The sequence below is a fragment of the Muntiacus reevesi genome, chromosome 1, assembly GCF_963930625.1.
Source record: "Muntiacus reevesi chromosome 1, mMunRee1.1, whole genome shotgun sequence".
In the NCBI taxonomy this organism is placed as follows: Eukaryota; Metazoa; Chordata; class Mammalia; order Artiodactyla; family Cervidae; genus Muntiacus; species Muntiacus reevesi.
This window is the reverse complement of record NC_089249.1, coordinates 199,898,180-199,923,436: the sequence shown is the minus strand read 5'-3', so window position 1 is coordinate 199,923,436 and position 25,257 is coordinate 199,898,180. Positions and strand designations below refer to the sequence as shown.

Below are 25,257 nucleotides of genomic sequence, written 5' to 3'. Positions count from 1 at the left end.
TAAGGGCTTTCCCAGGCGCTCAGTGATAAAGAATCTGCCTGCAGTGCAGGAGCCACAGGAGATGCGGGTTTGATCCCTGGGTCAGGAAGATCCCCTGGAGGAGGGCATGGCAACCCACTCTAGCATTCTTGCCTGGGACACTGCATGGACAGAGGAGCAGGTGGGCTACAGTGCATGGGGTTGGACACGACTGGAGCAACTTGGCGCTCATGGTATCAGCCCCTAGTGGGTGAGGCTGGTCCAGCAGGTTTTCTGTAGGTCTTGGTCCTCTGGTGGGCAGGGCTGTGTCTAGGGGTGGCTATGGGGTTGGGGATGGGGAGGTCTTGAGGCAGCCTGTCTGCCGATGGGTGGGCTGTGTCCTCCCTGCTCGGGTAGCTGCTTGGCTTTGGGTGTCCCACCACCTGGCACCTGCGGGCCATTGGGCGGGGCCAGGTCTTGGGGCAAAAAGCCAAGGTGGCTTCACCAACATCAGTGTTCACGTGGCTGGATGTTCCCCAGCATACCCCTCACTGGTGTCTATGCCCCCAGGGTGACCCCACAGCTACCACCTCCACCTCCCCAGGAGACCCTCGGAGTCCAGCAGGCAGGTCTGGCCCAGGCTTCTATCGAATTACAGCTTCTGCCCTGGGTCCCAGTGCACTGGGGTTCTCTGTGAGCCCTTTAAGAATGAAGCCTCCATCTCCCCCGTCCTGTGAGGGCTCCTGCAGTTAGGTTCCACCAGCCTCCAAAGACAGAAGCTCTGGGGACTCCTCTTAAAAAAGTGCTGGACCCCCGGACCAGGGGGCCTGATGTGGACTCTTGGAGAGGAACCTCTGCAAAGCAGTTGTTCTCTAGCTCCAAGGCCGCCCACCTGGGGACGGGATGTGACTGTTTCGTGAAGCTGTGTCTCCTTCTCGTCCTGCTGTGTTTCTTTCTGTGCCTTTAGATGTAGGAGCTTTTTGCTGGCAGGTTCCAGCCTTTTCCGTCGATGGCTGTTCTGCAGAGAGTTGTCGTTTGGGTGTGCTCCTGAGAGGAGATGAGCTCAGGGTCTCTTCTGTGTCGTATTGGCGGAGCTCCCCATTTCTCCGCATCCTTGCCATTACTTGTTACTTTGTTTGCTTGTTTTGTTTTTTATTAATTTATGTTTTTTGGCCACTTGGCATGCAGGATCTTAGTTCCCCAACCAGGGACTGAACCCATGTCCCCTGCTTTGTGCAGAGTCCTAACCACTGAACTACAAGGGAAGTCCCTGTTTGTTTCATAATGGCCATCCTCGTGGTTGTGAAGTGGTGTCTTATTGTGTTTTTTTTTTAATTCAGTTCCGTTCAGTCACTCAGTCGTGTCCAACTCTTTGTGACTCCATGAACCGCAGCACGCCAGGCCTCCCTGTCCATCACCAACTCCCGGAGTCTACTCAAACCCATGTCCATTGAGTCGGTGATGCTATCCAACCATCTCATCCTCTGTCGTCCCCTTCTGCTCCTGCCCTCAATCCCTCCCAGCATCAGGGTCTTTTCCAATGAGTCAGCTCTTCACATCAGGTGTCCAAAGTATTGGAGTTTCAGCTTCAACATCAGTCCTTCCAATGAAAATATTAATTTTTTAAATTAGTTTGTTTTAAATTGGAAGATAATTGCTTTACACTGTTGTGTTGGTTTCTGCATACATCACCATGAATCAGCCACAGGCATACTTATGTCCCCTCCTTCTTGAACCTTCCTCTCACCCCTCACTGGGGTTTTGATGTGCGTTTCCCTAATGATCAGTGATGCTGAGCATCTTTTCATGTGCTCATCGGCCATTTGTGTATCTTCTTCGGAGTAATGTCTGTTGAGGTTCTTTGCCCAGTTTTGAATTGGGTCGTTTCTGGTTGTTGTTGAAGATGGTCAGAATCTTTAACAACCCGAGCGGCCAATCAGAACGGAGCTGACCAAAGGTAGGAGAAGGTTCTGGAAGGCTCTGGCTGTGCCAGCCATCGCTACTTGTTTCCATCTGCAGAGTCCTTGGGGAGAGGGCAGGGCAACAGGCAACATGGACTTCCCTGGGAAACCACTGCCTGAGAATTGCCCCGGGGCAGGGGCTCGCTAATTCCCAGGGTAAGCTGGTTCCGGTCCCGGGAAGACTGGGGGACACAGATGACATAAGCAGTGACATTCAGGGCAAGAAGAGTTCTTTTCTTTTTATTGTTTTAAATTACGTTCCTCTCAGCATTTTATTATGAAACTATTTCAATAGAAAAGATGGACAGATAGTACAAGTACCATGTGCCTGTACAGTAAGTCCCCTACATACAAATGAGTTCCGTTCTGAGAGCGCGATCGTTAGTCCAATGAGTAAGTCCAACAGAGTCAGCCTAGGTACCCAGCTAATACAGTCGGTTATATGCTACTGTACTCTAATAGGTTTATAGGTCAATTCACACAAATAACACATAAAAAGCAAACACAAAGCATAAAGAAAACATTTTTAATCTTACAGTACAGTCCCTTGAAAAGTACAATAGCTGACATACAGGGGCATGTTCACACCTTTGAAAGTTCCCAGCTTGAAGATTTTTATGTAGAGGATTTACTGTACCTGATTTCAGTATATTTCACCATATTCTCTTTTTCTCTCACTCTCTCCATCTGGCTGTATCTATAATCTATATCCCCCACACTGCTTCATACATATATATCCTTGCCAAACAGTTTGAAATTAAGTAGAAAACATCATAATGCATCACCTCTGAGGCACCCTAGCACATCTGCACAACTGAAGCACAGTCTCAAATACACATATACCATCACACCTGAGAAAATTTAAATGGCTACACAGTATCATCTGGTGCCCAGTCCGTGTTCAGTGCGTCACCCTCCTCACCCTAATCCCGGCCCTGTGGATCCTGTCTTTGTTTAAAATGCTGATAATTCATGCACCGTGTTTTAACTTTTGTGCATTCGTTCTGATTTTTGCCAATGTTGCATGGAAAACACTCCCATCAGTTTCCATGGTGAGTCTGGGGGCACCTGCCTCCTGGTACGTACCCCGCGCCCCCTCCCCACCCTTCCCACCCCCGCCCCGGCTCCAGCCTCGGTGGGCCTCTGAGCCGGGGTCTGTCTGCCCCGCAGATTCCAGGACTCCCCGGAGTGGGTGGCTTACGTGGGGACCACCTACCTCAGCGGCTCAGAGGCCAGCACGGTGCGGGCCCGCGTGGCCCGGATCATCACACACCCATCCTACAACTCGGACACAGCTGACTTCGACGTGGCGGTGCTGGAGCTGGGCGCACCCCTGCCCTTCAGCCGGCACGTGCAGCCCGTGTGCCTGCCGGCCGCCTCGCACGTCTTCCCACCGAGGAAGAAGTGCCTCATCTCAGGCTGGGGCTACCTCAAGGAGGACTTCCGTAAGCACCCACTCCCGCAGCTAGGCTGCCAGCACAGCACGACCAAGCAAACCTCACACGGTCTGGTCTGGTTAGCCACGGGTTCTGTATTTGCAAATTTGCCCACTTGGGAAAATGCATTTGTCCCCCTCGTAGGGGACTGTGGTCATCCACAATGTGTGGAATCTGTTCCCAGTGAGGTGGGGGAGCTTGGGGACGCCCTGCCTTCTTGGCTGTGCTCAGACTAGAAACTGGTGTCCTTTTTCTGGTCTATTCACCACCACGGTTTTTTTGTGTGTGTGTGTGCTTTCTGTGGCAAGTTTGACAAAATCTAAATAGGCCCCAAGCATGGAGCTGACGTGCTGACTAGGGTCCTAAACGCGGGAGGGCTGGAATGTGTCTCATAGGGAAGAAATCCCTGTATTCGATGAGCTTTGTTCAGGTGAGGGTTATAGCGCTATGGACTGTGAGCTCCCTGTTAGTGAATCAACACAGGATAAGTGAGGTGTCTCTAAACAGAAACACAGGAACTGTTGTGAGGTTACGTATGGATTGGCTGTGACCAGGGTCTCAGGGGAGCCTGGCCCTGGGAGGGTAGGGCAGGTTCACTATCAGTGTAGGGGTAACTATGTCAGATCAACTGTGATTGATGGTGAGAGGTGCTAGGAAGGAAACAAGGAAAAGGAGTTGGGGTCGGGGACATCTTTAGGAAAGGGCCTGAGATGGTGGTGCCTAATATAAGACCAGGCATCCCTATTCCAGGGGTTGGGCAGCAGGCCGTTCAGAGAGAGACCCCTGCCCACACAGAGCCCCCAGTCCAGGCTGGCACTGCCTGATAGAACTTCTGTCGGTGGCAGACACCTGCCATGTCTGTGCCATCCACTAGGGGAGTCAGCAGCGCCGTGACCCGGGCTGGCGTGACTGAGATACTGAATTCTACGTTTCATTTCATCGTGATGAGCTTCAGTCTGCATTTAAATAGCCTTACATGGCCAGTGGCTATTGTGTTGGACAGCACAATTTCAGGGGCAGTAGATAGTAAACAAGAAAAGTGACAGATGGTGACATACCAAGTGGAGAAAAATCAGGCAGGGATGCAGGGCAGGGGGCTGCAATTTAAAATAGGAGATGAAAGGAAAAAGGCAGACAGATTTCACAGGGACAAACCTTGTAGGCAGCTGGAATGGCATGTGCAAAGGACCTGGGGTAGCCAGGATAGGTGGTCCAGGCTTGGGCATTCAGGTTCAGCTGGGGGTAGGGAAATGCCCTGGAGGGTTTGAGGGGAGGCTATCTAATCTGGTTTAATGTGTAGTCAAGATGGGGCTACTGCCAGGCTAAGAAAAGTTTCCAGCAGGGAAGTGGGGGCTCAGGTGGGTAGGTTTGGGGAGGGGAGGGAGGAGCCTAGTCTTGAGATGTCTTGAGATGTCCCAGGTTGGGAGGGTAGTCAGTGGGCACTGGTGGGGCTGGCTCCTTTCTGAACTGGGGCTGCAGCAGGTCCACTGAGTGGGGTGGGAGAAACTGAAGCTCAGGCTCCTGGCTCGGGGGTACGGGGTGCTCCCCCCTCATCTCTCCCTGTCCCGAGCAGTGGTCAAGCCAGAAATGCTGCAGAAGGCCACTGTGGAGCTGTTGGACCAGGCCCTGTGCACTAGCCTCTACGGCCACTCACTCACCGACAGGATGGTGTGTGCTGGCTACCTGGATGGGAAGGTGGATTCCTGCCAGGTGAGTCCAGCACCTGGGAAAGGGGCTGGGGGCCCAGGGGACGCCACACCAGTCCCTGAGGTCCTGGGAACAGCCCCCCCCATCCTCCCACCCGAGGCACCCCTCTCCCAGAAGTGGCGGGGTCTTCTGTCTCTGGTCCACCACCAAGACCTTCTGCTGGGTTGGTCACATGGCTGTGGGCTTCCTTTTTAGTTTGTATCTTTGCTGTCCTTTCTAAGGCCTGGTGGGTGGGGAGAGGCTGCTAATGTGCTCTGGTTACCACATGAGAGCCGGAAACTGGAGAAAACATTGGGAAATAGCAGGAGAGAGCTTGTGTTTAAGGACATTAAGAGTGCACGGTGAGCTGGATGTGAGGAGGAGGCAAAGGAAAGCAAGACAGGATGAATGAGGGCAGACCAGGCACTTCAGGAGGATGCCGTGGCTGCCCAGGAGATGGCTGGAGGCTCCTAAGCCACTGGTGACATTATCCAAGATCTATGGGGCTAAGGAGAGGAGGGGATATTGTTTATCTGGGATGGGTTTTAAACTGCCAGTGGTAGAACTAAAAGAGGTCTTAGAGATCCAGAGTCCGAGTGTCCTATTGTATTTTTAGAGGAGGAGACTGAGGTTCTGAGATGTGAGTTATCAGCCATGTGTGCCCCGTGGGCTCGTGCGGAAACGCATCCTCCAACCAGGGCTCCCCCATGACCTGTCACTCTGGATCTGGGGCCAGATGTGGCCGGGGAGCCCCACCCCTCCTGAGGGTGTGCCTCTGTCTCCCAGGGCGACTCGGGGGGCCCCCTGGTCTGCGAGGAGCCCTCCGGTAGGTTCTTCCTGGCCGGCATCGTGAGCTGGGGAATCGGCTGTGCGGAAGCCCGGCGTCCAGGGGTCTATGCCCGAGTTACCAGTCTGCGGGACTGGATCCTGGAGACCATCACCGCTGCAAGCAAGCCTCCAGCCCCCACGGTGGCTCTTGTCTCCACCACTCTCAGCACTGCCTGGCCCACCAGCCCCAAGAGCCTGGTGACTGACACCCTCACCAAACCCACACTGGCCACCAGCACTGTGCCTCTCAACTTGGCCACCACTTCTAAGCCACAAGGTACTTTCTGGGGAGACAGCAGCAGTGTGTGTCTGCTCTGCACAGGGTCGGGTGGATTTGGTACTGGCTTTCTGAAGCACTCTGGGGAAGAGATGGGTGATTGATTAGTGATGTCTGTCAAGTGCATGGACAAAGGCATGTGGTCAGCCTTCACATTTACTGCCTGATTCCCTGGTAGCTCAGTGGTAAAGAATCTGCCTGCAATACAGGAGACCTGGGTTCAATCCCTGGGTGAGGAAGTTCCCCTGGAGAAGGAAACGGCAACCCACTCCAGTCTTCTTGCCTGGAGAATCCCATGGACAGAGGAGCCTGGTGGGTTACAGTCCATGGGGTTGCAGAGTCAGATGCGACTGAGCATCAGCAACACTCAGGCCATCCAGGAGGGTATATGCAGAATATCCTGAAGGTTCAGCAGGGAGCCAGTGACCAATGTGGGGGGGGCAGGGTCAGAGAGAAGCTGAGTTGAGGCTATCACAGACATGGCAACCATAGGCAGCATATGCACTCTCTGCCTGTCCTGACCATGTGGTTTCTGAGGACCCACGTCCTCAGGATCCCACTGCCCCATCTGATGCTGACCCCTCTTTATGGTCCCATAGACCTGCAAGCCTGGGAACCAATCCAAACTCTGCCTCATTTAAATGCTGCCTGCACCTGCCCTGCCCCCAGCCCCTTAATAACCAACTCTGTCCATTGAGCCCCCTGGGTTGTGCTGTAGGGGCTGCAGGTCTGTGTCTGCTGCCCCGAGGCTGGTGGGGCCAGGGCCCTTACGACCTTGCCTTCTCCTTTCTCACCCACATACCCCGCTGGATGAGCACTTAGGGTTCCTTAAGTCTTGGTTTCCTCATCTGTGTGATGCGCCGCTTGCCAGGCAGAGCCCTGGGCCCCCTCTGGAACCAGGGTGGTCCCGACGCCAGCAGGCTGAGGTGCCCGGACCCTCCTGTCTTGTCCCTGCAGAGTGTGGGGCCAGGCCGGCGTTGGAGAAGCCCACCCGGATTGTGGGGGGGCTTGGGGCCGCCTTGGGGGAGGTGCCCTGGCAGGTCAGCCTGAAGGAGGGCTCGCGGCACTTCTGCGGAGCCACCGTGGTGGGGGACCGCTGGCTGCTGTCTGCTGCCCACTGCTTCAACCAGTAAGGCCCCTTGACTCCCCCGGTATCACCCGGCAGGTCCCCCACCATCACATCCCCATACGCTCAGAGACCACTCAGGACCGGGGGCTGGTGGCGGGTGGGGGGAGGCCTTCCCTCCCCACCAGGCTCACATCCAGATGCAGATGGGGTGAGGTGGTTGGGGGGCAGCGTGAAAAAGTAGGGGGCTCTGGGGAGCGGCTTCCGGGAGGAGCTGGTCTGTAGGGGACACAGGGGCCAAGTAGTTGGGGGGACATGCCCCTCCCCTTAGCTCAAAGGCGGCAGCATTGACCTCTGATGGTCACAAAGCCATGGGGCCTCTCACGCCTTCTTGTCCCAGAAGGAAATGAGGCCCAGGGTCAAGGGGCTCCCTGCCTTACCCTCCCCGGGGCCTGGGTCCCCCAGCTCTGCCCGGTGCCCTGGGGGCTGCAGAGGTGGGGGCGGGGAGTCTGAGCGGCCCCTTCCTGGCAGCACGAAGCTGGAGCTGGTGCGGGCCCAGCTGGGCACCGCATCCCTGTCGGGCGTTGGCGGGAACCCCGTGAAGGTGGGGCTCAGGCGGGTGGTGCTGCACCCCCAGTACAACCCCAGCATCCTGGACTTCGACGTGGCCGTGCTGGAGCTGGCCAAGCCTTTGGTCTTCAACAAGTATGTGCAGCCCGTCTGCCTGCCGCTGGCCATCCAGAAGTTCCCTGTGGGCCGCAAGTGTGTGATCTCCGGGTGGGGCAACACACAGGAGGGCAACGGTGAGCTCCCCATGCCCCCTGGCCTGGGGCTCTGATCCCCCTGCTTGCAGACCACTCACCTTTCCACTACCTCAGGGTTTCAAACTCTGGCCTAAGGCAGCTGCTTTTTATTTTATTAAGTTTTATTGGCACACAGCCACACCCACTCACTCATAGATGGCCCCCTGGGGCAGCAAACGCAGAGCTGAGTGGTCTCCATGGAGACTGGCCCATAAAGTGGAATGTATCTACTGTGTGGCTCTTTATGGAAAAAAGTTGGGGGACCCTTGTTATACCATGCATGGGCCCCCACCAAGAGTTAATGCCTCCTTTGAAATCTGAGTAGCCCCCCTGCAGGGCACCCAAGGTGCTAAGGAACCCGCTTGTGGGCCGTGGTGAGGTTCGTGGGCTCTGGGGTCTACCTCTGTCTCTCTATGTGACTTTACACACATCCCTGCGAGGACACGAGCCTCCGTGCCTCCCTCTGGGTGGGGGTGGCTGTGGTCAGAGCGAAGCCCTCGCCTAACAGCGAGCCCTCTGTAAGTGGCCCTGGTGGGTGCCCCTTGTCTTGGCAGCCACCAAGCCTGACCTCCTGCAGCGGGCGTCCGTGGGCATCATCGACCACAAGGCGTGTAGCGCCCTCTACAACTTCTCGCTCACGGACAGGATGATCTGCGCCGGCTTCCTGGAGGGCAAGGTGGACTCCTGCCAGGTGAGTTCTGGAGGGACCCGGCCGAGAGGGACCACAACAAGTCCTGATTTTAAGGGCTGCCTAGCACATGTTAACTGAGAAAACATGGGTATGTAAATGACCACCCTGTCACACCTGACATGTGGGTGACTCGTTTTTTTTTTAATTTTTTTCCATTTATTTTTAGGGTGACCCGTTTTTAAGGGGAAACCAATTGGATCCAGAACATAAAAAGCTAGCTAGACCACCACGCAATCAGGGCCAGAGACACTTACAGGGAAAAGAAGTCCAGGGAACGCCCTGGCCTAAGGCTCAATCCCTGGTTAGGGAACTGAGATTCCAGAAACCACACGGTGTGGCAAAATAAATATAAAAAAATATAAAGAAAGAGAAAAAAATTCACAGACCAGTGTTACTTAGAAGCATAGACACAAAAAAGCCTAACGAAAAGCAAATCCAATTCACTAGGGTATTATAAGGAAAAACATCACAACCAAGATGAGCTGATCTCCAAAAGCTCGACTCCGTTAATGTCCTTCAATGCATTTGTACTTTGAAGAGGAGACATAGGATCACCTTCAAAATCAGAAGAAAAGCATCTGAAATATAACAGAAACCTACAGCAAACATGTAAAATCTTCATTTTATTGGCGTGTAGTTGATTTACAATGTGTTAGTTTCTGATATACAGCAAAGCGACTCAGTTATATATGCATACATTCTTTTCACATTATTTTCCATTATAATTTCAAGATACTGAATATAGTTCCCCACACTATACAGTAAACCCTTGATCTATTTTATATACAGTCAGTTCAGTCGCTCAAGTTTGGCATCTGTTAATGCCAAACTCCTGGTTTATCCCTCCCTGACCCTTTCCCCTGTGGCAACCACAAGTGCGCTCTCTGTGAGTCTGTTTTTTTAAGTTTACTTGTGTCGTATTTTAGATTCCACATATAAATGATACATGATATTCGTCTTTGTGACTTACCTCACTTGGTATGATCATCTCTGCGTCCAAGCATGTTGCTGCAAATGACATTTCATTCTTTTCTATGGCCGAGTAATAGTCGATTATATACACGTACCACATCTTCTTTATCCAGTCCTGTCAGTGGACATTCAGGTTGCTTACGTGTCTTGGCTATTGTGAACAGTGCTGCTGTGAACTCTGGCGTGCATGTATCCTTTTCCAGTTAGATTTTTCATCTTTCCTGTGTGTATGGTCCAGGAATGGGACTGCTACATCATATGGCGACTCTCATTTTTTAAGGACCCTCCCTACTGTTCACAGTGGCTGCACTCATCTACAATCTCAGCAACAGTGTAAGAGGGTTTCCTTTTCTCCACATCCTTTCCAACATGTTGTTATCTGTAGATTTTTTAAAAATATGATGGCCATCCGGACTGGTGTGAGGTGATACCTCAATTATTTTATTTTTTCCATTGTAGTTTTGATTTCCACTTTTCTAGTAATTAATGATGTTGGAACATCTTTTCATGTTCTCATTGGACATTTGTCCCTTTGGGCAAATGTCTATTTAGGTGTTCTGCCCATTTTTTGATGGGGTTATCTTGTAGCGCTGAGTTTGTGTATTTTGGAGATTAAGCCCTTGTCAGTTGCATCACTTGCAAATATTCACTCCCATTCTATAGGTTTTTCATTTTATGCTTTGCTGTGCAAAAGCTTGTTAAGTGTGATTAGATCCCATTTGTTTAGTTTTGCTTTTATTTTTCTTGCCTTGAGAGACTGACCTGAGAAAACATTGGTAAGATTTACGTTTTGCCTATGTTAACACGCTTCTAGGAGTTTTATGGTGTCATGCCTTACACTTAAGTCTTTAAGCCATTTTCAGTTTATTTTCGTGTAGGGAGTGAGGTCGTGTTCTAACTTCATTGATTTACATGTGGTCGTCCAGCTTTCCCAGCACCACTTGCCTCTTTTTCCCACTTTATATTATACCTTAGGAGGGCTGTTTTTTGTTCAGGGTTTTCTGATGTTCTGTTGCCAAGGCAAAAGAGCGAGCCATCTCAGCTAAGAGGGGTGACCTGCTCCGGGTCACACAAGGTCCCGCAGCCCTGTGTGGGTGTGAGGCTGGCTCCACTGAGGAGCCGCTTCCACTTGTGGGCATGTGGGAGGGTCTGGCAGCACCTCCACAGTGAGGATGCTGGGTGCTCAGCCAGCCCTTTGTCTTTCCTTTCCAGGGTGACTCCGGGGGACCCCTGGCCTGTGAGGAGACACCCGGTGTGTTTTATCTGGCTGGGATCGTTAGCTGGGGCATCGGCTGTGCGCAGGTCAAGAAGCCAGGAGTGTACACCCGCATCACCCAGCTCAAAGGCTGGATCCTGGCCACCATGTCCTCCCACTCACTCCCCATGGCCCCGCTGCCCGCCACGAGGACGCCCACCAGCAGTCATACCACCAGGACGACGACAGGCCTCACGGTCCCGGGAGTCATGGCCAGCACACCCACTCCCCGGGCCACCAGCAGGGTGACCAGTCAACCTGCTGACAGGACCACGGCCACTGTGACCTCCACCCCAAGGGGGCAGACACCACTGCCCCCCACTCCGAAGACCACGGTGGGCGCCCAGCTCCCAGGTACCCGGGGAGATGGAGTGGCGCATGTGGGTGGCGGGTTATTGTGTCTGTCGTGGGGCTGCGTCACCGTGGCCTAGTTGGGGGCCTGAGATATTTGTCATCTCCTGGTGCTGGAAGCTGGAGTCGGAGATGGCAGCGTGGGCAGGTGGCTGCCTTCTCCCCCGTCCTCAGGCGGTCTCCCCTCTGTGGGTGTCTGTGTCCTAATCCCCTATTATAAGGACCCTAGTCATACCAGTTAGGGCCCACCCTATTATTAATAACCTCATTTTACTGTAATCATCTCTGAACACAGTCCCATCCTGGGGGTCACGACTTCCACTTAGGAATTTCGGAGGGGAGAGAAGTCACCCCATCGTGGACCCCGACCATGCAGACGCACATGTTAATGGCCAGTCCCACAGATCCCGTTAGGGTCTAAGTGGGGACAGCTCGGCAGTAAGTGGCCGAAGATGTCATGACAGACAATGTGGCCTTCAGCTTGTGTCTGGGCCATTGAGTTCATTCTTATTAGTCAGAAACATACAAGACTGCTGTGTTTGTGGGTCAAAAATAAAAGCCCCATCAACCAGAGGCAGTTTTCTATGGCAGTGTCCCAGGCTTTGGGGGAGAATGGGGCCTGTCCCCACCCCCACCAACCCCCACATTCACAGAGCCCAGGCAGCCTGACTCCCCATAGACCTGCACCCACAAAGTCAGGTTTATGGACTCACTACAAGGCAGACCACACCCCAAAGAACCATGGGGAGACTCACCAGAGAGGCCAGCGCTGTGCGGTGTGGGGACAGAGCGGGTGCTGGGCATGCCGGAGTGAGCCCAGAGCCAAGCAGACCATGTGTGTGTGTTGAGTGTGGTGGGGGTATCTGCACCCCGTGCCTTCTGGCCCCCACTCAGGGACCACAAGGTTAAGACACAGGTGGGACGTCGAGCCCAGAGCCCCTGAGAATCAAGTCAGAGTTTCTGTGATGACTCTGGATCCAAGGGGACCTCTGCTGGCTGCAGTTCCCGCCGGCTGCTCAGAGGAGGGTGTTGATGCTTCAGAGCTGCAGCGTGCCCTCGGGAAAACACTGCATCCTGTTAACTCTGCGGCTGGGTCTGGTCTCCAGCCTGGTGACGCTTATGAAATTTTCCAATAGCTACAGTTCTTACCATGGGGCCGAGAGGTGGAGGGAGCCCTGGAATGGCACATTTTGTTCCATGTGGGGGTAGTGTTTCCAGGAGAGGGGTGCAGCTTCGGCCGAATTCTCCAGGTCCCTGGTCCTGGGCAAGCTCCAGATGGGGTCAGATGGGCCAAGGTGGTGGTGCTGGTGGGGAAGGAGGCAGGTGGCCCCCATCTGTCGCCACCTCCGGGTGAGGGCACAGCCCTCCTGCTCCCTGCAGTGTCTGTGTCTGCTGGGGGGGGGGGGACAGCTGGGTGGTGGGGACAGGATCAGATATGTAACCTGAGTGTCCTACTCTCCTGTTCTGAGGGTGTGCCTTGTGCTGGGGGTGGGGGGTCCACAGGATGGGGGACACCCTGGGAAGGACACCAGGTCACTGGACTTGGGTAAAGAGCCCATTGCTGGCATCCAGGAAGACAGGCAGAGCCTCCTGGGAAGCCGATGGGTGTGCAAGGGCTTGGGAGCAGCAGGAAACTGGACTCCTGGGGACCGAAGGCTGCCTGGGAGGAGTCGAGATGGGAGGGGATCCTGGCACCGAGCCCCGGCACCAAGGCTAAGGGTACAGGAAACAAATGCATTTCAAACATCTGAGACCAGAAGAGGCGCTGGCAGGACCAAGCGCCAGGCCCCGTGTCCCGTGGGTGGGGTGTTTTCCTGAGGTGGGTCTCCCATCCCACGCCTCCTCCCTAGCACAGCCACGCAGGGCTCCATGGTGGGGCGGGACAGTTGGCACGGAGGAGGCGCGGGCCCTCCGACCAGCGAGCACCTGCCTCTCCCGCAGACTGCGGTCTGGCGCCGGCTGCGGCGCTGACCCGGATCGTGGGTGGCAGCGCTGCGGGCCGCGGGGAGTGGCCGTGGCAAGTGAGCCTGTGGCTGCGGCGGCGGGAGCACCGCTGCGGGGCTGTGCTGGTGGCCGAGAGGTGGCTGCTGTCAGCGGCGCACTGCTTCGACGTGTGAGTCCCAAAGGTCCCAGCCCACATCGGTGGTTCACCAATAGCAGCCCCCGAAAATTCGAAGCATGGTGCCTCCGCCCAGAACGCCCTTTCTCAACACCCGCAGCCCAAGGCCCCTCCTTCGCGCAAACCTCCCCTGCCCACCCACCACCGCCCCCCCCCCAAATGCGGGGGTGGGGGCCTCCGGCTAGGTCTCTGGTGTCAGTGAGACACTTGCACCCCCAGCCGAAATGGCTTGGACCGGCACCCCCCTAAAGGCCCTCCAAGGTGAGAGGAGGGTCCCCTTCCTGGCAGGGTGCCCAGGAGGAGGGCCCGGCCAGGGTTCCTGCCCTCCATGGTAACACCCATCTTGGGATGCGCCTCACAGTGCCAAGATCGGAGCGGTTGGGAGGTAGGACGGGGGTCCTCTAGCCACCAGAACCCCAACATTAGGTGGGAACGGACAGAGCTTGTAGTGGCACCTCAGTGCCTGCTGGCCCCTTTCATCCTCCCCCCTATTCCAGGAAAAAGAGACATTCAACCGAGAGAGCTCAGGGGCCGGCCACGGGTGCAGGGGACCCGGGCGGACGCCTATCCTTCACATCCCACAGCTACGGGGACCCCAAGCAGTGGGCAGCCTTCCTGGGCACGCCGTTCCTGAGCGGCGCTGACGGGCAGCTGGAGCGCGTGGCGCGCATCCACAAGCACCCCTTCTACAACCTCTACACACTCGACTACGACGTGGCACTGCTTGAGCTGGCGGGGCCAGTACGCCGCAGCCGCCTGGTGCGGCCCATCTGCCTGCCCGAGCCGGCCCCGCGGCTCCCCGACGGCGCACGCTGCGTCATTACAGGCTGGGGCTCCGTGCGCGAGGGAGGTAGGCGCAGCCGCTCCTTCCGGGGCGTCGGAAAGGACCCCACCCGGAGCCCCACTGTGGTAGCGGGTGGGCGCATGGCCTTACCGAGTCCCGCCTTACCGCTCACCTGCAGGCTCGATGGCCAGGCAGCTGCAGAAGGCGGCCGTGCGGCTGCTCAGCGAGCAGACCTGCCGCCGTTTCTACCCGGTGCAGATCAGCAGCCGCATGCTGTGTGCCGGCTTCCCGCAGGGAGGCGTGGACAGCTGCTCGGTGAGCACTCTGCAACTGAACCGGCCCCCTGGGTCACACCCTCAAACCCAAAGCCCCTCAGCCGGGCCCCACCTCCAGTGCACTTCCTCAAACAGGCCACCTTTGGCTCTGTGGAGTTTCCACTGAACCCCGCCTTGATGGACACCTCTAGAGAGCCGGGTTCCACCCCACTGCATCCTCCCCCAGCCAGGTAGAGGGTTAGGAGCGGCGGGGTAGAGGCCGTGTCTTCCCCAGGCCCACCAGGCAGCTGTCCACCAACGTCTGCCAGCCGGATGAAAGCTCACCTGAGCACTGAACCCATTTCTCAGATGGCAGTGAGGCTCTCCCAGGGGCGAGGACTATGACTTACCTGGGGTCACAGAGGTCAGGCCAGCCCACCCTTGGCTGCTGGGGGGGGGAAGTACTGTGCACTCTGAGTACCCTTCCTCTCTCCCCTCCTCAGGGTGACGCTGGGGGACCCCTGGCCTGCAGGGAGCCCTCCGGCCGCTGGGTGCTAACTGGGGTCACCAGCTGGGGTTACGGCTGTGGGCGGCCCCAGTTCCCGGGCGTGTACACCCGGGTGGCTGCTGTCAGAGGCTGGATCGGGCAGAACATCCAGGAGTGACTACCATGTGGCTGCCCAGACCTGGACCAGAGACGTGGAGGTGGTGGGTGGGGGGCTGTGGGCAATGGGGGTGCAGCTGAATTGCATATTTTGTTCCAATAAACACAGCCCCTCATCTGTAGCCTGCTGGCTCGGCACCTCCGTGTCACAGCAATGACTAACTGCCTGCCCCTCACACGGGGCCTAGAGGGGGAGGGATGGGGGACTTCAGGGAGAGGCCCACCCCCAGCCTCCGGGCAGCCTGTCATGTAAAGGCTCCCCTTTACATGAACAACACTCCCTGTCACCTGGGAGCCCAGGGTCGCTTGGGAAAGAAGGGGAGGGGTGCTGACACCAGTCCCCACAGGGGCCCCAGCAGGGAAGACACACAGGGTCCCCCCACCCCACACCGACCCTCCCTCAGCGATCTGTCTCCAGGAGGTCAGAGTATAGAAGGAGCCTGGCCACAACCACAGGTCCAAACCCCGATTCTATGCTCAGGCGTGCGGCTGCCTGACCTGGGCGCGGCCAGAGCTGCTCTGGGTCTTTGCTCTCAACCCTCCAGTCCCGACCCTGAGGAAGGTCCCTGCTCCCAACCCTGACTCCCCCACCTTCAGCAGGAGAGAACACAACCTGTAAGTTAAAGGGTCCTGAGATAAGCAACGAAGCTACACCCACACAAATGGCAACACACGGCACCTCCGCCAGACCGAGTCACAACGGACGCCCGCTTCACATCAGCACATTAGACGCCGCACCCACCGGAAGCCAGGACCAGATGTTAGGGATCAAACAGGGCGACCAGGGTGGCCCCCCGCAAAAAAGCCCTGCCCTTCAGGGAGACTAGTGCACATGCCTCCCCAACGTCAGCCTCTCTCCCCCTCCCTTTAAAATTAAATCCCTTTGGCCAGGTGGGGAAGAAGGTTACGGTGAACTAAGCTCCTGATCCCCCATTCTCTGGTCACTGAATAAAGCTCCTGCTGTGTCCATCTCAGCTTCGGTCTCCTTATTCACCTACCGGAACCTGAAGAGAAAGAACCTCCCCTGAAGCAGAGAGCCATGGTTGGGAGACCAGGGTCCACACTAGTTTGGTCACAGTCTGGCACACATGTGGGGTCCACGCCCTCCTGTAACTAAGGGCTTACTCACTGACACACGGTGGACAAGACCAGCTAAACAACCGGGTAGCTCTGAGCCCCTCTGGCCAGTGAGAGCTACTGAACTCATCCTGAGACCTAAGAGCAGCCGGGGGTCAAGCAGAGCGCCCCCAGGTGAAGAATGTCCCCACCCCGGCACATCTACAGCAAGGCTGCTGCTCGTTGCAGATCGGGGCTGTGCCCCGTGGGACTGGAAACCTCCAGTCGCTGACATCAGAGGGGACCTTATCACCTCAGCCCTCTCCCACAGCATCTCTGCTCCCAGCCTCACGAGGACTGCGCCAGATTTCAGGCAGAGCACCTAGACCATGTGGTGGGTGCCGGATGTGGTGGGAGCAGCATCACCAGCTAGCCAGCAAGGCCCCAAGGAGCTGGAGACAGACTAGAAGCAAGGGCTCCCGGGAGGCTGGGGAGGGGGATCGTGTGTGCATGCGTGTGGGACCAAGCTGCTAGACAAGCAGAACGGCCACTGGGGGCACCCTCCATAGCTGGACATCACCGCCGCTAACACAGAACTCATGACCTTTTGAATTGTCACCTGGCCCCAGTATAAACCAGCGGAGGGGGAGAGATGCCCAACCATGCTCTCTAAATCCTAACACCATTTCCCAAATGCATCTCTACCGCCAGCATCTGAAGAACACGGGCCAAGACCTCATTCCAGTTTCTCACTGTGTTATGCATGAAATGTGGGGTTACTTCTAACCTCACTCCTGGTATTGCGGCCCCAGCCTGAAGGTCCTCATGGCCTCCTCCCCCACCAAGGGCCGTGTTCCCCTTCGGCTGGCTCACCCAGGACTCCTATCCCACCTCTCCTGGTTCCCATGCCTTCTATTCTCTCCAACCCCTATCTCTCCGCACCTCCTAGGGGGATCAGTCCACGGCACGCTCACCCTCCGGGCTCAGTAGGCAACTCCCACCTTGGGAGGTCCCCAGCGGAGGGAGCAGTGTGACCCAGTGTGACTGTTCTGTATGTAGCCCTCTTCTCCCAGATCTACAGGACTGAAAGGACAGATCCAAGGGTTTGAAGGGGACCCTAAGAGAGTCCTTCTTAATTTAGTCCAGGGAATATTCCAAACCTGTTTCCCTGCTTGGTGACATTCTATTCTCCTGGGGAAGAAAAGGCACTGATTATAACTAATACAAAGGAGGAAGCTGATAAGACCCATCAAAGTCATGCTGGACACGCTCTGTGGTGTGTTAGTTGCTTAACTATGTTCGACTCTTTGCGACCCCATGGACCATATAGCCTGCCAGCCTCCTCTGTCCATGGGATTTCCCAGGCAAGTATACTGGAATGGGTTGCCATTTCCTTCTCCAGGGAAATCTTCCCAACCCAGGGATTGAACCCAGGTCTCCTGCACTGCAGGCGGATTCTTTACTGTCTGAGCAACCAGGGAAGCCCAGACCAGCTTGGAATTCAGGCTGTTTCCAACACGGACCCCAGGTGGGACCATCGAGAGGAAGACGGCCAGCAGCACCTCACTCTCGGGGATGTGATTTGTAGGGTTCCTGGAATGCCTCAGGGAATGCCTTTGCGTGTACATGAACGTGAACCTGGGGTCAGTGGATGGGCAGGCCATTCTTAACAACTTATTGACCACAGGTGGATGAATGCATCTTTGGTTACCCGAAGAGTATTGACTGGAGACGTTTCAATATTCACTTACATAACAAATCACTGGCCACAGACATTAGTTTCTCAAAAATCCCTTGGTTAATAATGTGCAAAGTCCCATTTGACTTTCCAGAAGGTCCCAGACATTAGAACATTACAGAAGCTGGAGACAGGGCCCCCCATGCCCACTTCCCGGGGGTGGAATCAGCCTTTAGGGTGTTCAACAACTGGGATATGGAGGCAGATGTCAAGGAAGACAGACGAGCAGAACCAACAGCCAGTAACTGGCTTCAGCAATTGGTCCCCCTAAAGGGACTATGTGATATCAATGAGTCGCCCTGGCTTCCAAAGACCAAGGTGGGGAGCAGAACTCAAAGCCAGTCATCATGCACAAGGCCTGCAGCAGGGCCGCTGGAAGGGGGATGACCCAAATGTCTTGAAGTAAGCCCAGGGGACCACCGCAACCTTGTTCATCCTTGCCTGTTGCACACACTTAAGAGGACTGAAGGTGCCCAGGAAACTCCCTGGAGGAGCCTTGGCTGCCTGACCATGGGGGCAAAACAGTGGACTTTCTAGTGGACATGGGGCCCGACTCTGTCTTGAACACTTGACAGGATAGAATGAGTGAAGATAAATGCAGAATGACGGGAGTGGAGGGGAAGCTACAGGAACAGAGTTCCTGAGTGCAACTCGGGAGAAGGTCATCTCTCTCTTTATGTGTCCTGGAACACCTGCTTTCTCTAACATAGAAAGACATACTATAGAAACTGGAGGCTATGGTTTATCTCCGAGACAAACACCTCAACAATGAAATACCTCTGACTGTGGATTCGCTTGTTCTGTCACCCTAGTGCTATTGCCCTTTGCCAAGAATAATTTTTTTTGGGGGGGAGCACTGAGCAGCATGTGGAATCTTAGTTCCCCACCAGGGATCAAACCCCTGCCCTGTGCACTGGAAGTGAAGAGTACTAATCATTGGACCACTGGGGAAAGCGGTTTCACCAATGGCCTAATTAATCTCGAGGGGGTTAGTCCCTCTGTATGGTCCCGAGATCAAAGCAGTCAATCCTAAAGGAAATCAACCCTGAATAATCACTGGAAAGACTGATGCTGAAGCTCCAAAATTCTGGCCACCTGATGTGAAGAACTGACTCATTTGAAAAAGACCCTGACGCTGGGAAAGACTGAGGGCAGGAGAAGAAGGGGACGACAGAGGATGAGATGGGTGAATGGACATGAGTGTAAGCAAACTCTGATAGTGAAGGACAGGGAGCCTGGCGTGCTGCAGTCCATGGGGTCGCAAAAAGCTGCATACGACTTAGTGACTAAACAGCAAGAAGCTGAGGATTGTAGGGACCTCGAGTCAGAATAGGAAGTATTCTCCAATGAGTGGTGTGTGTGTGCTAAATCGCTTCAGTAGTGTCCAACTCTGCGACCCTATGGCTATAGCCCGCCAGGCTCCTGTCCATGGGATTCTCTGGGCAAGAAAACTTGAATGGGTCACCATTCCCTCCTCCAGGGATCTTCCCCACCCAGGCATGACCCCACCCTGAGTCTCATGTCTCCTGCGCTGGCAGATGTGTTCCTTACGACCAGTGCCACCCGATGAGTGGATGACATTCTGCCAGTCCATCAAAGAGCTGTCTGCCACAGCACAGTTAACGCTGTAAATATCCTGGCTGAGAGAGGACCTCAAGTTTCACAGGAGAAAGCCCAACCCTCCCCCAGCAGGCAGAGCTCATCATCGCAGAGGGGCCCAGGGCACAGTCGAGGGAGAGGAGAGAGGGGCCTTGTCAGAGGGCACCCTCAGTACAAGAAAGCAGCCCTGGTGTTTCCTGGGGATGGCCGGGCTCTGTTATATAGGGATCCCTAACTTTAGCTTAGATTACTAAGCTCTGGTATGAACAATTAAAATCGAGGGCCCATGGAGAACAAAATGGCAACCCACTCTAGTATTCTTGGCCTGAGACATGCACGGACAGAGAAGCCTGGCCGGCTAGTCCATGGGGTCGCAGAGTCGGACACAGCTGAGCACAAAACGCACAGCAGATTGCAAAGACTTTAATATGAGAAAGAAATGTTAAAAGTCTCAAGAATAAATCTTTAAAAAAAAAAAGGGAAGGAACAGGCTTCCTTGGGGGCTTACTGGTAAAGAATCCAATGCAGGAAACACAGGATCCATCCCTGGTCTGGGAAAGGTCCCACATGCCAGGGCAACTAAGCCCCTGCGCCATAACCAGTGAGCGAGCCCGGGGCCACAGCTGCTGAAGCACATGCCCTCTGGAGTCCGTGCTCCGTAACGAGAGCAAGTGCAAGGAGGAACCCGTGCACTGCAGCTGGAGAGAAGTCCCCGCTCTCCCCAACGAGAAAAGCCCACGCAGCAAGGAAGACCCAGCAGAGCCAAAAATAAACAAACACAAATTTTTAAAAAGTGAAGGAGCCTGACCCTTTAGAGTGGACCCCTGACTGTGACCAAGTGCTCCTGGAACTGAAAAGGCCTTCCACGGGAGTCCCCACATTAGCTTCACGGGACCCAAGCAGCTGCTCCATCCACATGCATGTGCGCGCACGTGCACACACACACGGAAGAACTCACCAGGGGAGCGCACGCGCGCACACACACACACACAGAAGAACTCACCAGGGGAGCACGTGCACACACACACACAAACACACACACATGGAAGAACTCACCAGGGGCGCCTCCCCAGACCTGGGGCCTCTGACTCAGGCTGCAGCCTATTCTGAACAACTAGACCAAAGTTCTGAAGGATTGCCCTGTGACCGCAGGCTGTAGCTGTTAATTCTCGGCTCCTCAGAGAGGTGAGGATTAACCTCTGGACAGCTCCTGACCATCTGGACCCCCCTCACCCCGACCATGTCCTGCCCTTCATAAGGAAAGGGGCGGGAGGCAGACAACCTGTTGGTGACGGAGGTACTGCAATGTCACGTGCCTGCACCGTCAGCCAGGTCCAAGTTAATCCGCGACTGGGAGGAAGTCACAGGACAGGGTCACCCCCGGATTCTGGACCTGCAGAATCTGAGTGTTTCACCCATGGGAGGACCGTCACAAAAGATGGAAACACAAAGGAGGGCGTGCCCTGGGTCCATCACTCTAGCAGAGGACACTACAGCTCTGCCCTCTGGCTGCTCTGCGTACAGGCCAGGGCACTAGAGTTGGGGAAAGGGCAAGCTGTCTGCAGCTACACTGACTCTAAAACCAATGGAGGCTGCAGTCCCTCACCACAGAGGCTACCAAGAGGGAGATGCAGGAATAACAAAAGGAATAACAGGGCAGACACAGCAGAACAAGCGGAGCGGGGATCACGGACTTCGGTATGCTCCCATCTACACCCCAGAACAAAGGGAGCAGGCTTTCAGATGGTGATATCTTAAAAACCCTAAATGCCTGGGGTGGATGGTTAATGGTCACGGGCAGCTGTTCCTCCTGTCGGCCATCACACTGCAGGCCATCCAGGCAGCTCACCTGAGTACACAGTATGGTCAGGAGGCCCCATGTCAGTGGCTCATCAAGTCCACGACCATCCCTGTTCTCCAGTCTCCTTAAATGCGGTTGAAGCTCACTCTGTCTGCCTCCGGAATAAGCCCAACACTCACCCCCCACCACCCCCCGCAAGGTCAAGGGAGTGACCCCTATGTGGGATAGAGCCACACATCCAGGTCAAGACTGGCAGACTGATTTTCTAGGGGTGCCCCGAACACAAGGAAACGTCAGATGTTTGCTGGCTGTCACTGACACCCTTGCCAGCTAGACTGAGGCGTGCCCCACCCAAACAGATACTGCCCTGGAGTTCTCCAAGACCCTGCTCAAGGAAATAACCCCTCGGTTTGGGCTTCCCAAGTCCATCCCGAGTCACGACAGGCCTGCCTTTGTTTCCCAAATTTCTAAGGAAGTCTCTAGAGCTCTAGGAATTAAGTGGGCTTTTCATGTCACTTGGAGACCACAATTGTCAGGAAAACTAAAACAAATCAAACTCTCAAAAGAAACTCAGCCAAATAATGTCCAGACACTCATCTGCCCCGGCTCTCCCTCCCCTAGAGCACTTGTGAGAACATGGACAGCCCCTGAGGGACACGCAGGTGGGGTCCACGTGAGGGCATGTGAGGGATGCCCCTTCCTCTAGCACCCAGCTCCAAAACCCACCTCAGGGAGACGGACGCACTGAAACACGCCTTAGAGAGGAGTCAGAGGTGTACATACCTACAAGGGTTTGGAGCTGCCTCCCCTTCTGACATCACTTCACATCCTTTTCTCCCTGGGGACTGGGTTTGAGAACCTGGGACGCTGGAAATCCGCAAGACCAGTTAGACCCCCAGGTGCTGCTGTAGACTGTCAGACTCCTCTGTCTGTGTGATCTTCCAGGTAAGAACATTGGAGTGAGTAGCCATTTCCCCAACCAGGGGAACACCTCGACCCAGGGATCGAACCTGCATCTCCTGCATTGCCAGGAGGATCCTTTTATCACTGAGCCACCTGGGAAGCCCAGACCATAGGTGGGCAGGACCTTCCCTAGTAATCTCAACCACCCACTCTGCCTGATGATTACAGGGCATGATTCCATGGGCCACCATGCTAAAATGACATCACCTACACTTGAGAAAGAAGTTATTGAGCCACCCACTCAACATACCAGTGAACCTGCCACAGACCTTAAAATACTCCCCCCCTTTTTTTAAACCATGCCTTGAAGCTTGTGGCACCTTAGTTCCCCAATCAGGGATAGAACCCTGGTCTCCTGCAGTGAAAGCGCTGAGTCCCAATCACTGGACTGCCAGGGAAATCCCCAGCTCACCCTTGCTTAGACAAATCCCAATTTGTGCACAATGCACGCGGCTAAGTTCTCACAACCCAGATATAACCATTCACGACATCACCCAGCCCCGAGATAGAAGAGCAACGGGACTCACTGTGGCAGAAGGGATCAGTCATCAGTCTCTGACTAGCAGCCCCCTAGAGTCTCACACAAGCCCCAGAGGACTTGTCTAAAAACATGGCAGATGCCTTACAAGGACTCCACTCTTCTCTGGACTCAGTAGCAAATATTCTCAACGACAGGCTGCCCCTTGATTATCTCCTATCTAAGGGGAAGTCTGCACAGTTAAGACCTGCTACATGGGCGTCAATCATTCTGGTCAGATCAAGGTAAACACAAAACACAGGTATGAGCAAGCTCAGTGGTTACACAGATATAACACACTCGGTCCCAACCCAAGCTCTATTTGGAATATGGTCAAACAGTGGCCTCCTTGGCTTGGCCCGGCTTCTTACGTTTCTCTACCACTAACTGCTATCATCTGCCTGCTCCATCTCTGGGCAGGCCTCAATTGCCTCTTCAACTTCCATTAGTGAACAGCTTGAAGTCATCAAACTTCAGGACGATTCGAATGCAAGGATGCAAGCACATGGGACTGCAGCCTGGTAACCATCACATATATCAGGGAACAGTTCTGCGCCCCTCAACCAGGGAACCACCACACCCGTGTTCAGCAAAAAAAACAGCCTCAGAAGTCAAACCATCCAGCGTGCCTCAACAATGAGGAGCAGTAACAAGAAAAAGGGAGGCTTTGTCACCAGGGATAAGCCAGGAATTTGCTTAAAACCTGCCAACCACACCCCCTCCCCACGTTTAGCAAGAGTTAACATAAACCTTTAAGTTTAAGGGTCCAGAGACGAAAAAGGAAACGCCCCCCGCCACACACACACACAAAGAAAAAAACAAGTGGAACCAGCTGAGACCAAGATGGCAGTAATTCAAAATCCAACAGACCCTGCATCTCATTACATGTTGGTTTTACTTTATGAACGTATTAAACAACACATCTCCCAGCAGCCAGTACCATACACTAAAAGACCAAAACAGGATAAAGAGGGGGTGGTCCCCCACTCCCTCAAAAAAGCCCTGCCCCTTCCCAGGTAAACTAATAAACATGGCTCCCCATCACTGACCTCACTCCTCCCTTTAAAATTAAATCCCTCCCGCAGGGAGTTGTGAAATTCAGCCCTGACTTAGTTCAAGCTTCTCCATTCTCTGGCCACTGAAGCCTATGATGTGTCAAGCAGCACCCTCCTCCCAGGCAGAGAGCGTAAGTGGGGTTGAGGCCCCACCACGGACGGTCCTTACGACATAATCCGTTAACAGGCGCACAAAGGGAGGTGGCACCGCGGCCAGAGCCGCCCCCACCAAGACCCAAGCTAGCACCGGCTAGCAGGTGGGCGGCTAGGCGGAAAGCACGGGCAGAGTCCCAGAGGACCCAGCACCAATGTCGTCCTCACAAACATCTGGGAGGCAGTACGCACATGCAGGACCCCGCCTCACAAACAGCGTTTATGGAAATGGATCCGGGGGTAGGGCCAGGGTGGGGGGTTGGTCTGCTGGCGCGTCGCGGTCACATGTTGGCTCGTTCCCGCTGCAGCCGCGAGTTGTAGGCACGTGACACGGTGTTCCAGGCGTCCATGTAGCGGTCCATGCACATGGCGATGCACTTCTGGGGAAGGTAAGGGAGAGCCGCTCAGGTCTGGACTTCGGCTGGTGCCCCTACCCCGGCAGCGGACTGCGCACGCGCAGCATACTCTCCACGCCGCCTTATTAAGTCAGCGCACGCGCGGAGGCCACCCCACCGGGTCCAGCCCCCGACCCCGCCACCCCTGGTTTTACCTGCTCCGAATTGTCCAGGGAACCCCCCGGCTTCCCGATACACTTCCGGAAGCACTTGTCCGTCATTCTCTGTGGGGACACGCGAGCCCTCACTTGCGACACCGGCCCCGGCGGATCCCGCAGCCCTCAGCCCCCCACCCAGCCCCCGGCCAGCCCCGGACCTGTAGCAGCTCCTGCGCGTTGGCCACGGCGATCTGCACTTTCACCTGTTCCATGATGAGCCCTGGGTCCAGCTTCCCGCCGCCAGAGCCCCCGAAATCCGAGCCGAACCCGCCCTCCATGGCTCCGCAAAGTCAACCGGACCGCCGCCGCGTGCGCCGACCCGCACCCACGCCGGAAGTCCGCTGCCCCAGGGCCCCACGGGAAATGGAGTTCCGGTGGATGGGAGCAGGGTCCGGACTACGAGTCCCATTAGGCCGCGCGAAGCCTCCCGCGCACGAGCAGAAAGGAAGGGGCCCCGAAGTCGGGTTTCCCTTGTCGAGAGGCCCGCACCTCCGTGCTTAGGCTCCGCCCCCAAAGGTCCCGCCGCGCGTGCACACTGGACGATGGGCGCGCCTACTCTGCGCTTTGCAAGTCCCGTAGCGCCAGGCCGTTAGGGGACCAAGAGCGCTGCGGGGGGGTTGGTGGATCAGATGGGGGAATGCAGAAAATCCTAGCGGTCCGCGCGGTCAGATGGGGGTCCTTAAACACCCGCTTAAACCTAGTGGCTTGGGCTCCTAC

At 55.4% G+C, this 25,257-nt stretch overlaps 2 protein-coding genes across 3 annotated transcripts in view; one reads left to right on the top strand and one right to left on the bottom strand.

Annotated features, from left to right (window-relative positions):
* Positions 1–15,303, top strand: part of TMPRSS9 (transmembrane serine protease 9) — a 30,228-nt gene extending 14,925 nt beyond the window's left edge. For both annotated transcript variants that reach the window (XM_065934087.1, XM_065934079.1), the window contains 11 exons: positions 3,090–3,364; positions 4,929–5,065; positions 5,828–6,146; positions 7,104–7,275; positions 7,744–8,015; positions 8,570–8,706; positions 10,891–11,287; positions 13,226–13,397; positions 13,988–14,253; positions 14,366–14,502; positions 14,945–15,303. In XM_065934087.1, the coding sequence (XP_065790159.1) occupies positions 3,090–3,364; positions 4,929–5,065; positions 5,828–6,146; positions 7,104–7,275; positions 7,744–8,015; positions 8,570–8,706; positions 10,891–11,287; positions 13,226–13,397; positions 13,988–14,253; positions 14,366–14,502; positions 14,945–15,106 (2,446 nt within the window). In that variant the 3' untranslated portion in view covers positions 15,107–15,303. The remainder of the gene's footprint in view (positions 1–3,089; positions 3,365–4,928; positions 5,066–5,827; positions 6,147–7,103; positions 7,276–7,743; positions 8,016–8,569; positions 8,707–10,890; positions 11,288–13,225; positions 13,398–13,987; positions 14,254–14,365; positions 14,503–14,944) is intronic.
* Positions 15,304–23,655: 8,352 nt separating this feature from the next.
* On the bottom strand, positions 23,656–24,883 carry TIMM13 (translocase of inner mitochondrial membrane 13). The gene is made up of 3 exons (XM_065918102.1): positions 24,699–24,883; positions 24,538–24,606; positions 23,656–24,367 (listed from the first exon to the last, which is right to left on the bottom strand). Exons 1-3 carry the CDS (start codon positions 24,816–24,818, stop codon positions 24,269–24,271), a joined length of 288 nt encoding a protein of 95 aa, XP_065774174.1. The 5' UTR covers positions 24,819–24,883; the 3' UTR covers positions 23,656–24,268.
* Between the last annotated feature and the right edge of the window lie 374 nt (positions 24,884–25,257).

Coding starts and splice junctions, on each gene's coding strand:
- TIMM13 (XM_065918102.1), bottom strand. CDS start 24,818: ATGGAGGGCGGGTTCGGCTCGGATTTCGGGGGCTCTGGCGGCGGGAAG. Junction 24,607..24,698: donor ACGCGCAGGAGCTGCTACAG/GTCCGGGGCTGG, acceptor GTGTCCCCACAG/AGAATGACGGACAAGTGCTT. Junction 24,368..24,537: donor CCCTGGACAATTCGGAGCAG/GTAAAACCAGGG, acceptor TACCTTCCCCAG/AAGTGCATCGCCATGTGCAT.